The 13,143-nt window shown below is 44.2% G+C and overlaps 1 protein-coding gene across 2 annotated transcripts in view; it reads right to left on the bottom strand.

Annotated features, from left to right (window-relative positions):
• The window catches only part of NADSYN1 (NAD synthetase 1), a 29,488-nt gene that overhangs the window by 5,560 nt on the left and 10,785 nt on the right, over nt 1–13,143 (bottom strand). For both annotated transcript variants that reach the window (XM_018554515.1, XM_018554516.1), the window contains 11 exons: nt 12,943–13,074; nt 11,986–12,060; nt 11,408–11,532; nt 10,149–10,197; nt 8,978–9,080; nt 8,699–8,867; nt 7,164–7,299; nt 4,744–4,850; nt 2,541–2,672; nt 1,758–1,827; nt 259–384 (listed from right to left, as the gene is read on the bottom strand). In XM_018554515.1, the coding sequence (XP_018410017.1) occupies nt 259–384; nt 1,758–1,827; nt 2,541–2,672; nt 4,744–4,850; nt 7,164–7,299; nt 8,699–8,867; nt 8,978–9,080; nt 10,149–10,197; nt 11,408–11,532; nt 11,986–12,060; nt 12,943–13,074 (1,224 nt within the window). The remainder of the gene's footprint in view (nt 1–258; nt 385–1,757; nt 1,828–2,540; nt 2,673–4,743; nt 4,851–7,163; nt 7,300–8,698; nt 8,868–8,977; nt 9,081–10,148; nt 10,198–11,407; nt 11,533–11,985; nt 12,061–12,942; nt 13,075–13,143) is intronic.

Raw genomic sequence — 13,143 nt, 5'->3', positions numbered from 1 at the left:
CCCCCGTCCGTTCCGCCAGTCAGCGCTGTCGGATCGGGGAGGGGGAAATCCAGCCCCTCCCCTGTCACGGCAGAGAGCCGTGACAGGATCGAGAGGTGAGCGAACGCCGGTTATGTGTTCGCTCACCTCCCGATCTACTGAGCCGACCTGTGACAGTCTCATTGTCACAGGTCGGCAAGAACTATGAGGTGAGTGAAAAGCACTCACCTCATAGTTCTCCTTTAATCTTGTAAAGTGAACATCAAACCCTGTATTTACCTGTCTAGGTGAGATCGCCCTCCACATGAGCAGCAGTTTACAGAACATGCTGTACGGTCCAGTTTTGACTACTTTTCTCAGCTTTCCATAGACAGAGAGCTCATCGTATGTCATCCCCATATCCTCCTGTAGGGAGCATGATGGTTAGAGAATGTCAAAAAAATCTATTAACATGAAAAATTCAATGGAATGCTGAACCATTTCACTATTATATGGTGTATGCAGTAATAATTGAGGGTTTCTTTTTCACATTTTAAGAGTCCTATTTGCTGCAACATTAAAATAGCAAACTAGAGAGTCAGGCTGCTGCTTAACCCAGGGCACAGTGCTATGACATTCCCCCTGCTCTGTGCTTCAAATAACAGTGCTCAGGGATTTGGCAAGCTGCCAGCACAGGGTTAAGCAAGTTGCTAGCAAACATGACTGTTAAAAAGAAGAAAGAAGCCCTCAGTTATTGCAACTCACGCAGCCTATATGCAATATAGTAATAAATTACAAAGCTTCAATTGGGCTTTAAAGGGACAGGTAACACACTCTCTCTTTCTCTTGGCAGAGATGGGACCACCTGGTTTGTTATGCACAGCCTGCCAACAAGCAAGCAGGCAATACCGTGCTTTCTTATATGAAAGGACTTATAAGCATCTTGTCTTGAATTGTTTTGTAACTGTAATGTCTTCCTTATATTGTAATACGCTGTATAAATCATGTATTATAATAATAGCATAATAATAAGAAAGTCCTGCACTGATATATATATATATATCATTATACAGGATTTATATAGGGCCAACAGTTTGCACAGCGCTCTACAATATAAGGAAGGAAGATATTACAATTGCAATACAATTCAAGACAAGATGGTAAGGAGGGCCCCTGAGGGCTTACAATCTAAAAGGGACGGGCAAGTGATACATGAGGAGGTAGCTGTGTAGGGATGTATTGTTTGAGAATGTGATGGTTCAGTTGTTAGTTAGAGGTGGGATAGGCTTCCCTGAAGAGATGAGAGAGAGGGAGATAGTCGGACAGGTTGGGGTAAAGAGTACCAGAGGATGGAGAGAGACTAGAGAGAAGTTCTGGAGGCGAGCATGGGAGGAGTTGATGAGGGACCTGGAAAGCAGGAGGTATTTGGAAGAGCGGAGGGGACGGTTAGGGTGATACTTTGAGACAAGGTTAGAGATATAGCCGGGGGCAGAGCTGTGGATGGCTTTGTAAGTCGTTATTAATATTTTGAATTCTATCCTTTGAGCGATTTGAAGTCAGTGCAGTGATCGGCAGAGGGGGGTTGCAGACACTGAGCGGTTGGTAAGGTGGATGAGTCTAGCAGCAGCATTCATGTTTATATATATATATATATATATATTTTAATGTTTTCACAACCATAAATAAAAGGAAATTTATAAACCTAAAAAAGAAATCCAATTAAATGTTTACCATAAACTAGGGCATGGAAGCAGGAAGAAGCAAGGGACTGTATAATAAGAGACCAGTGACTGTCCTACCTCATCGGTCTGCGATACTTGTCCATCTGTGAGCGGTTCCAGCTCTGCTGTTGGTGGGGCGGACAATATGCTAGAAATAAACAAATGAAGAATACAAGGTGAGTTTGAAAGGTTCAGTCCATTCAGTGACCAAAGAATACAATTTTCTATTTTGCGCCGCACAGTGGCGTAGTGGTTAGCGCTTCTGCCTTGTAGCACTGGGGGTCCCTGGTTCAAATCCTGGCCATGCCACTATCTACAAGGAGTTTGCGTGTTCTCCCTGTGCTTGCGTGGGTTTCCTCCGGGTACTCCGGTTTCCTCCCACACTCCATAGACCTGCTGGTAGGCTAATTGGCCCTGTATGTATGTGAGATAGGGACTTTAGATTGTAAGCTCCTTTAGGGCAGGGACTGATGTGAACTGTGTAAAGCGCTGCGTAAATTGTCGGCGCTATATAAAATACTTGTAATAAATAAATGTTGAATTCAGGAAAATATTGAAGGGAAAAATCAAGAAAATATTACATACGAGTATTTTGTTTTTACTACATTTAGGCAGCAAGTGGAGCGCTGGGGTCTGAGGAGTATTCCACAGTTTACTTCTATGCTGCAAAGAAAGTGTCATTTCAGCTTTAGCAGTTCAGCTGCACTCAGAACACATACACAGCTGAATACTCAGAGGAGGGACACGAGCTCTATATGAACTAGCAGGTAATAAACAGTTCCCAAGATCAATTTTGGGTGGACTGTCCTTTTAAACGTTTCACACCACATTTGTTCAGGTGGATGATTGATCTTCACTCACCTCGTCAGTGCGCTGAGCTGAAACGTATCAATAGCATAGCCAATGAATCTTCTCAGATCCGTTTTACTGATCCCACCAATAGGGTTTATGTCGGCACTGGAGCAGTCATACTTTGTCAGGTATCCTCGAAGGCTTTCACACAAACAGTATAAAAAATACAAAAAAATGACAGTTTGTGAAAGTTAATATTTGCAAATTATTTTGAAAGGTGGGCATTAAACATCATCAGGAGGTCCGCAGTGCTGTGAGGGTTAGAGCTGTGAATCTTAGGGATCTGTATTTTTATAAACAAGGGTTATCCGCCCTATGAATCTTTCTGAATGTTCGTTCTGTGCAATTAGAAGCAGAAAATAACCTAGATACGCTGAGTGGCCAGTTTATTATGACCACCTGACGTTTGTTGGCAAATTAGCTAAAATTAGCTATAATTTGGCGCTGAAGTTGCTAGAGGGCCAGACCATTATAAATAGGGAAGCAGGTTGTTTACCACGACAGTAGAAGTGATTTGTTTCTGAAGATACGGGTAAACAACGCGATTTAACAGCCTTTGAACGTGGGATGATTGTTGGCGCTCGGAGCCATGGAGCGAGTATCAGCAAAACAGCAGAATTCGTTAAATGTTTAAGAGCAGCTGTTGTTAAAGTGTTTAAAGACTGGACTGTCAGCCGAAAATCTGGGTCTGAACGTGCGAATTGTGGCCGTCAGCGACTAGTCAATGTTAGGGCAGAACGGAGAGTGGCAAGACTGGTACAAGACAACAAAAGGGCAACAGTGCAGTGTCAGATTCCTCCCATCACCTTTCTACATCTCGTGGAGTCACGAGGCGGCCCAACAAAGTCATCTTGTGGAGTCATCTCGTGGCCCAACGAAGTACTGATGGGGTGGCCATAATAATCTGGTCACTCAGTGTATATTGTCTTTTCAGATCGAATGTATGTAATGTAATACTCCATTTTGGCCACTAGATGGAGCTGAGGAACATAGGAAAAAATACTTATTTCCTAGGCTACTCAGCAACATCTAGTGGCCAAAATGCAGTATTATTCTACTTATATTTTCCAAGTTCCTACTTTTTCCCCATATCAACATGCTAGTGACATTTTAAAATTGAACCTGTCCATTTTTATTACGTACTATGTTCTCAAACAATTCTTCTCCACACAGCTGCCTCCTCAAGTATCACTTCCCCCTTAGATTGTAAGCCCCAGGGGCAGGGCCCTCCTCACCATATTGTCTTAAATTGTATTGTGATTGTAATGTCTTCCTCATATTGTAAAGCGCTGCGCAAACTGTTGGCGCTCTATAAATACTATGTAATAATAATAATAGACCAACTGATGTCATGCTTCTCTTTGCAATACAGTTTGATCATGGCTGGTGGGAGGGGCTGGCAGGCTACTGTACATAGCTTCCTGAAAACATCACGCCACCAAGCCTCAGTTCTCCTTTCTAGAGCTCTGGACCCTGACGCAAGCAGTGGGCTGGGACCTGGGAGGAGTTATGCAAATACCCAAATGCCTTGATGAGTGGATGTCAGTCTGGAGGAATGGGTGCTCCTAGGCAGACTGCAATTGCATGCAGACCGCCTTAGGTGCCACCCACATGTGATGCTGAGCCTCCATGAAAGAACTGAAATCCAATGAATGAAAGGGACGGGCCCGGGACTGTCAAGCTGGGAAAGGAAAGAGCTAGAAGATGCTGCACACCCTCCAGCCAGAAACTTAAGCAGGCTTTATCTGACTTGCTGCTGCTTCTAATGAAGATCTTTGCTCGGGCACTTCCTGTTATGGGCTGACAACCAAAGCATGCCCCTGTGTTGTTACCCTGCCACATGCTGCCCTGATTGAGACTGCAAAGGCTGTGCTGACACATAGTGAAGGTACGGTCCTCTATTATTCACCAATCAATGATATGCAGCTGATACTGGAGCGAGTGCATATAGACAGGAAGTGGCGGAAAGAGGCTGCAGGAGATCAGCATCACTGAGATGCAAAAATGGTTGACAAAAAGGCAATTGTTTATGATACACACTAAACGTCATCCAGTGAGGTGTTAGATCCTCTTCAATGATTTTTGTCACTGATTAGACCAGAGTTATAATGAAGCTAAAATTCTGTATTTCTGTGTCTCACGTTCTCTTTTGTCAGAATTCAGAATGTACATTTGGTTGTTATCAGTGGAATACATTATGGATCAATCTCACCTTTCATCCACATTAGCTGATCCGAGAACCAGAAGTCCTCCTGGTGATCCTCGAGTCCAGAGGCTGAGCTGAGCAAACAAGTAGGCGATCACCATCCTTAATCTGGCCTGTAGATACGAGGGACAGGAAATCATCATTAACAATGAACTGAGCATCAGATTTATCTTTTCATAATAAAGGGTCTCTATGGTCAAAAACCAAAAATAAATCTGTATTTCTATATTGAATTACCATAAATTCCCATCTCTACCCCATTCCATCCATTCCTATCCCACTCCTAATAACCAAATCCATCTAGAAGTGTGTAAACTTACTTATGGAAGATGCCCATAGGATGGACTTCCTCAATACACTGACACGATGTCATTCAGCCCTGAGAATATGAACTTCCTTGTGTCACCGCTCTCACAGAGCCTTCTGAACTACAACTCTGTGTCTGAACAATGTAACATCATCATTGCTTGCTGGAAGCAATGCATGATGGGCCATGTCTTCTTGAGAAATGGAGATTGCATCACATCAAGCAGCAGGGAAAGAGATGCAAAGCACATTGGGAATACAGGAAGTTAATGAAAGTGATGGGCAGACGGAAGGCAGCGCACACTACATAAAAGGGATTTTATTAAGTAAGCTTTATTTGAATTATCAAAAACATCTCTACTATGTATTCCTATTACAATGCTGATGTTATAACAGGAGAGGATATGCTGGGACTTCACAACTCCTTTAGCACATGCAGGTTATGTAATAAGCCCCCCTCCATAGACGGCTTGAATTTTGGACGATTCCTGCTGAACTGACCGAAATGTGAGCTGTTTGACGCCCCGTTGTCACCAACAGGAAAATGATCAGCTGATCAATAACTGCACCCTATCAGATGAAGTCACTCTTCCACAGGACTAGCAGCCGCGGCTGCCTATATACACAGTAGGGGTTTCTCCATCCACACTGTTTAGCCTGAATGGGGGAATTGCGATTTTCTCATTGTCTCTTGTGGGCTGAACGGCCATAATTCAAGCCATGTATTCCCAGCCTCAGTATAAAGCTGGCCACACACACTTCAGATTTCTCCCAAAAGGCTGAAAAAGGGAAGACGAATCAACTTTCTCATCCATGGTAATCCCCACTGCTGGCTATTGTATTCAGTAGCCGCTGCTCCTGTAGCTGCTGAATACCCAAACAGCAACTGCATCGGATTGGGCGCTGTTCGGCCAAGTATTTTCAGACCGGTTCCTTCAACAAAAGTCAATTGAAAACTCAACTTCAGTCGAGTGGTAGGGCGCTGACAGGGCAACCAATGGCTCGAATTTTAGCCAATTCAGAACGCGAGCAGTGTATAGCCAGCTTTACACTTTCAGTTATTTATTATGCATCACAGAGGTCACAGTACTCCCCCTGACAATGCTCCTACCAGAGGACACCACCATCTTTGTTCAGTCATCATCCAGAGCAGGGTCAGGCTACCTCAGCTGTTGTGAAACTACAAGTCTCATAAGGCAATCAGCCACAGGCATGGCTCCCAGAGGCAGAGGCATGATGGGATTTGAAGTGTCACCACAGCTGGAGTGTCGAGGTACCTACGCCGGATCCAGAGTTACCATCCACCTCCCAGATTGAGATGCCGGCTCAGAGATGACACAATCATGGAAAACCCAGTGCCGATCCCTCTCTAAATGCTTTAGATCCTTGGTCCTCAACTGGTGGGTCGTGACTCAAAAGTAGGTTGCGACCCTGTGTTCAGTGGGTCTCCACATGCCTTCCACTTTTCTAGGTGGGACACTCCTCAGCCTCCCCCTAGCACAGCACTGTCAGTTCTCTCACCAAGAAGCCATTCAAAATATGCTGCCCGGTGCTGTGTGCCAGCTTGAGGTAAAGTGGGCTAGGACTATGGCCACAATGGAGCTCCATCCATAAGTGGATTTCTCATAGCTCCCTCATGTGTCCTGCAGAGGTGCCTGGACCGGAGTGATGTAACATTCTGGCTCCTGGCACCTCTACAGGGTGTGCAAGGGAGCTGTACAAGCAATGCACATATGGATGGAGCTCCATCACTGCACAGCAGCCCACACTGGAAGATAGGGAGAATGTTTGTGAGTGTGTGAAATTGTGTCTGTGGTTGTGTGCGTCTGTCAGTGTTTTTGAGGGCCCATTCACACTAGTACAGTGTGTTAATCGCACAGTCCCGTGCGATTACCGCACAATCATGTAGGAGGTGCATTGCATTGCCATTCATGTGAATGGCACCCCCAAACGCATCTCCCACCCACCGTTTGATTGCCCACATCGGAAAACGCGGTACCACAATTCCATGCGTTCCATTACAGTGCAACTTGGGTCACGACTTAATGACCAAATGTGGGTCCCGAGGTTACACAGGTTGAGAACCACTGCTTTAGATTCTATAGAAGGTCAGAAATTACCTGGACATTCTGAAGTGCCAAATTCTCCGCTCCACTTCCACCATGAGCACGAAACTGAGGGACTTTACCGGTCACAGAGGTAAATATGCCAATAACAGCCTTCACAGCGGTGTCAATGGTTGGAGTCAGGTGATAACTGAAAACGAAAATATTTGATATATATATTTGATAGGCTTGATTGATTTAGGCTCCGCTCAATTAAACCATAATTTACTGTAATATTGTTAATCACTCAAATATTTGTGTGTGCCAGAGAACCAATGGTGATACAGATCGATTACATGATCATTTTTATTTGTGACATTTATAACCGTTGCACACTTTTCATTGCTTTTTTTTTCTATTGCAAAGCATGGCACAACATTGTGTGCGCTGCATCGTTTCATGTTTTAATTAAAGCAGAACTCCAGGGGAAAAAAAACAACATTTTGTTCTATATCAACAAGTTACCTCTAAAACAGAGGTACAGCCAAAACTTTTTTTGGCTTTACTTCTCTTTTTGGTTACAGTAGTATATATACTTATGTAGCGCCAGGATGCAAAGTCAGCATATACAGAGAGGGGAATCCCTGCGGAGACTGACAGTCACTCCTCTCTGCAGGGAGGAGATCGGAAGCTGAGCGATTAGAGGTTTTATGATCGCTCAGCTCTCCGTATATATTGCTGGTGTGTGAAAGCCAGGGGCTTCCCGAGGCCAGGTGTCACCCGGTCTCAAGACCGGGTGACACCCCGTCGTGTCGTCACCTCGCACATGCGCGATCATCTGATTGACACCTGCCGGCGGCCATCTTGGTTATGGATGCCGCAGAGAGAGGAGGAAACGTTCACCCAGCGGGATGAAGTATACCGCCGGGTCCCCTCCTCTCTCCTGACACTCTCCGGCTCTTGGTCCATGACCGAGTGCCCGACTTTTTAGTGGGGGTGACACCAAAATGACTGTCAGTCAACTTGGTGTCACCCCTGCAATGGTGATACCCGGGTGAGGCCACTGGTGAGAGCTGCAAGTATTAGGAAGAGTATATTTTACTTCTCCTTTAATGATGGTAATCCCAGGTCTGATTCGCTGCTGTGTAGCTTAGAAATCATAGTTTCATTGATGACATAAAGTACAGCCTTTGCTGTGGGGATGAAAACTGCAGCTACGACAGATAAGGGATCCTGACATTTACCCTTCCTTACCTCTCCCTTGTCCATTCACAAAACGCCTCGTCTTGTATTCTGGTCTAATAATACTAGGCGTTCTGTGAATGGACAAGGGGAGAGGAGGGGCGAGTAAATAACTTGATCCCTTTACGGTATGAGAGCTGCCCTGATAGAGCCGGATGTACTGTGCTGGCTCTACGTTCCGGCATCAACGAAACAGCGGTCCAGACCTACGATTACCATCATTACATGTAACCTCTTTCTACAGAGCACAAGTAAAACTACATTTTGGAGTTCCACTTTAAATGCTTGTTCGTGATCACTTGTGCCTCTAAAGGTCAACAATTGCTAAGTATATGGCTGCCGTTATGTGTTCTGCCCGTCTCAGGTACCTGCCTATTTGCTGTGACAGCATGCTGGCTCTTTCTCGAGTCTCAAAGGAAGAGTTCTCAGTAGCCATGTAGCAAGTGGTCAACAGTCGGTTGCAGAGCTCGTTGGGAGTTGTAGTCATGTAGGATTCATCGCCAACTATTTGACGTACATCACGCAGCACTTCCTCATCTAGAAGAAGAAAAATACAAGTATGATGTGATTTTTCTTGGCAATATACTTTGTTCTTGTACTAGTAAAGTTGTGTTTTATTAATTTGAGGATTTGATAGGTGCACTTACTTCCCATATCCACAGCCTGGCATACGAGGCGGCACATAGAGTACACGATACAGGCGACAGCAGAGCTGTCCACCCCTCCACTCAGAGGAAGAAGGAACCCTCCCTGAAACAGCCATAGACAGATATTAGGAGATGTTCTTATATAACGAGTAAAACAAATGGCAAATGCACTCATCAACTTATCACCAGCTTTAAAGCAAGGTGCACATGGAAGGGCTTTATACAGTAAAACAGCAAAAAGTTTCCCAGCACACTCACCAGCCAGCATGCAAAAAACCTTGTCTACCCGCTAAGGTTAAAAACAGAGGTTTTAGATACACGTCTTCTGCAGAATATGTGCAAGCCGCACTGCCTCGCCAAGGCACCTTGGGGGTCTCAGCTGCCGTTGTGATGTGTGGGGTCCCTTGTGTGTCCCTGTGCCTTTAAGGGGGTTGGGCTGCCTCCTGGCAAACCTGCACTCAATTTTATCTTTTGCTACATGTGCTCCAAGATGGAGACTCTCATAGGTTAGAGTTAGGACCGCACTACACAGGGGGCCTTGGCTCAGCTGTGCGGCTTTTACATATCCTGCAGAAGACGTGTATCTAAAACCTCTGTTTTTAACCTTAGTGGTCAGACAAGTTTTTTTGCATGCCGGCTGGTGAGCGTGCTGGGAAACGTTTTGCTGTTCTTATATAACGGGAACGGAGATCATAATAAACAGTGGAGTCACAAGATGGATATTAGGCAGAGCTCCAAGCTCATGGTCCTTGAGGTCAAACTCAGTGGTTGAATCTTAAAAATGCATTCCAGTACCTTAACTATTAACAAAAATTGATCTTATTTGTGTATCACTCGGCTGTAGATCCTCCAATCATCTCTGAATTGGTGCTGACACTGTCCTTCCTTCTGGAGGGTGGCTACTTTTGTTCCCCAAAGTCCCGGTGTGTGTTGTAAAGTAGTCACCGCCCCAAGCTCACTTATGTGATGGGAATTGGCATTATTTTTTATTTTCCCTGTGTGTGTGCTTAGAACTGTAAAAGCCACCCTGTGTCGGCAGCATACGAGAGGTGAATGTCTCCAGCGGTAAATACCGCAGGAAACATAAAGAAAGACAAATTTATACAAATGCTTTATACATGCCAACGAAACCATAGATAGTGTTTTATGACATAATGGGAAAAATGCTTACTTGTTTACTGCGTCTTAAATAGTCCCAAAGCCAACAGGCCGGCCCAAGGCTGAAAAGCAGAAAGAGAGACGTATTACACTCTGAGCTCTAATGCAAACTTTGTTTAAAAAACAATAAAATAAAAAAGCCTGTACTGGGAAATACGGGGTCTGCCAGTGCTCACCTTTTTCTAAAAGAATGCCAGTCACCTGGCTGTCTCCGGCTTTAACATGTTCTGAGACAGACCGAGAACAAGCATGCAGATTAGAAAGTCAGAACTCTTGACATGCATAGTGCCAGATAGATAGATCGATCCTTATCTAATCTATCTATCTATCTATTTGTGGAATTGCTACCCATGTTTGTTGGCTGTCCTTCATGTAATAAAGCTGGTTTGAAACCCAAATTACTATACAGATGCTGTGCAGCCCACCTGCTGACATTGGTGCTGTCCATCCACGGAGTAAGGCTGCTAATGTTGCAGGGCTTACCTAAAGGGGAGCTGTCACAAACATATCAGCTCTTGGCAATATATAATTTTAACTGTTAGATAAAGTAAAATGCTTCTGTCAGGTCCCAACATCAAGATTAATGGTACACCAAAACACAAAACTCACTCTTGGCTTGGCCATGTTTAAAGCTCAACTCCGGGATAAACTTTAATTTTTGCAAAATGTCCCCAGGGTGCATTAAAAGAATAAGCAGCTCAGTCTGCAATATTCACCATCAATCTGGAGCGGTTTCTGGCAGTACCTTTTATTCGTCACAAGACCTCCGGGTTGAGGAAAGCCCAACGTCCATCAACCCAGAAGACTGAGAACTCCCCTGTGAATGTAGAACGTCATTGCCCCACTCTTTTTTCACACCGTGCTGGTGCAGAGAGCGGTGCTGATGTCCTAATTTCAGCACCACTCTATGCATTAGTAATTGGCCAGTCCGGGGGAAAGGGAAAGAGGACCATGCACACCCATGGAACTGACTGGGGAGGGGGGTGGGGGATGGCAGTGGACTGGGGGTAGAGTGCCAAACTTGAGATACTTTTTGACCATGTGCAGAAGGCACCGTCAAGGGTCAAGGGCTGGAAGGAAGAGAAACCACTAATTTTCCAAAAGGTGCTCTCTGCTTTGTCTCAAGGTGCTCCAGAACACTAAACTTGTCTTACTCATTCATTTTAACAAGGCAGTGACAAGAGCAGCAATGGGAAGCAACCCATAGTAGGCAGACACATTCCATTTCATCAGTTTAGAACAAGGGGAACAATTCATCTGATCTTTTAATACCTTATTTCCTCCTCAGGGCTGTGGTACTTCCATTGGATTGGCTCAGATGTGGGAGTATATACATCATCAAATGAGGAGAGGGAAAAGTCCACATGCACTCTGTGAAACGGGGTCACTCTGCTGGCCTGCACAAAATAATGATGGAGCTTCACTACAACATCGTCATCTTCGGAGATTGGTGTATGCATTTTTGTTTCCAAATGTTTCTTTTTTTCCCCTTCTTTGCACTGCCTATGCACCTTCTTTTTAATACAGGTGGTAAAGGGCTGTCATCTAAGCATACATTTCATTCTTGTAGAAGGTCCACTTTAAAAAGCAAAGCAAACACGAGGACAGCAATTCCAGAGCTCGCATCCTCAAAAATTAGTTGGCCATGGCAGTGCCAATATTTCTATCCTAATAAGTTCCCTTTAATGCGAAAACTTCACATACCACCCCCAAAGATTGTATGCCATTTGGGAGGTGGTATGTGTACTTCATTTTAATTGATAAACTTACCATCAGCTGTAGAGTTTCAGTGAGTGAATGAGTAGATTCCTACTCAAAAAACAAATGCTGCTTGAAAACTATTTTCTTACCGATATACACCGTGAGGACATGTGGGCTCTGTAGCTACGGACATCTTCCAAGTCTAATGTGGCTGTGACGACCTCCTGTCAAAAGAAAAACCAAATTGAAACTGTTTAATAAGACATTTGTTGTATCTTACTATTTTTTTAGCTAGACTGATGGACAAAAATAAGGCAATATGTGCGCTTTTTTATTTAGATATTGCTTGCCTATGTGAACTGAGGTGGTCAGGACCTAAGTTAAAGCCCTACTGAACTTTTAGAATTCATAATGCGGGAAAATGATCTGTTCATTGTCTTACTGTTCCCTCTATTTGTGAAGGGCCACAAGCGAGAGTAGAAAATCCTCTACCCTGCACTAGGCTGCCGAGAACAACCGTTGCTCTTTGTATTATAGGTGGTCCAATGCACCTTCTTATTGTCAAAGCTACTCCTCTCCATTCAGCAAAGCTCGCCATCTCTGCTGACTGCAGAGCTACAGGCCTGATTCCGCAGGGGACGCGTTGGACCTCTGCTGAGTGCCATAAGATTGTTGCTGTTACACAGAGAGCAGAGGTCCTTCTTTTGTGCAGCACGGAGTATTTCCTGCTTTCCCTGATATTGCTTTACAGGGACAAAAAACAAGACATTGAACACTTATTCCTTTCTGCTGCATACTGAATTTATATAGAGCACCTCCCCTGAAAGTCCAGTTGGGCTTTATTAATAATAATGATGTATACAGTGTGTGTATATATATATATATATATATATATATATATTGTAGCAGGTCATAATGTAGAGAGCAAGGAGAGGTCCTGTCCGGGGTTTATGTGTCATAGTCTGAAGTATGTTAACATTGTCATTTTTCAACATCCGTTACATGCGGCTCACCACTTCTGTTCTAACTGGAGCCGCTTTATTTGCTTCAGGTTTTCACATAATTACATATCAATAGATTGTTAACTGTAAACGAAATGACCTTACCACATTCTGTAGAGAAAACTGAGCGCCTTGCACTACAATGTCGCCGTTGATGGATATCATGGCACAGCCATCAAAATAGAGCCGGTCACTGTCGCAGCCTCTGAGATTGGAAAGTAAGTAGATCCCACCATTCTGTAAATAGGAGTAAAGGATGGAAAAGTGGGGGAAATGTTAAAACTGAGGATATTCACATTTACAGAA

Source organism: Nanorana parkeri, unplaced genomic scaffold, assembly GCF_000935625.1.
Source record: "Nanorana parkeri isolate BGI_ZX_2015 unplaced genomic scaffold, ASM93562v1 scaffold163, whole genome shotgun sequence".
Taxonomy (NCBI): Eukaryota; Metazoa; Chordata; class Amphibia; order Anura; family Dicroglossidae; genus Nanorana; species Nanorana parkeri.
The sequence above is the reverse complement of the archived record's forward strand: the minus strand, read 5'-3'. Positions and strand labels throughout refer to the sequence as shown.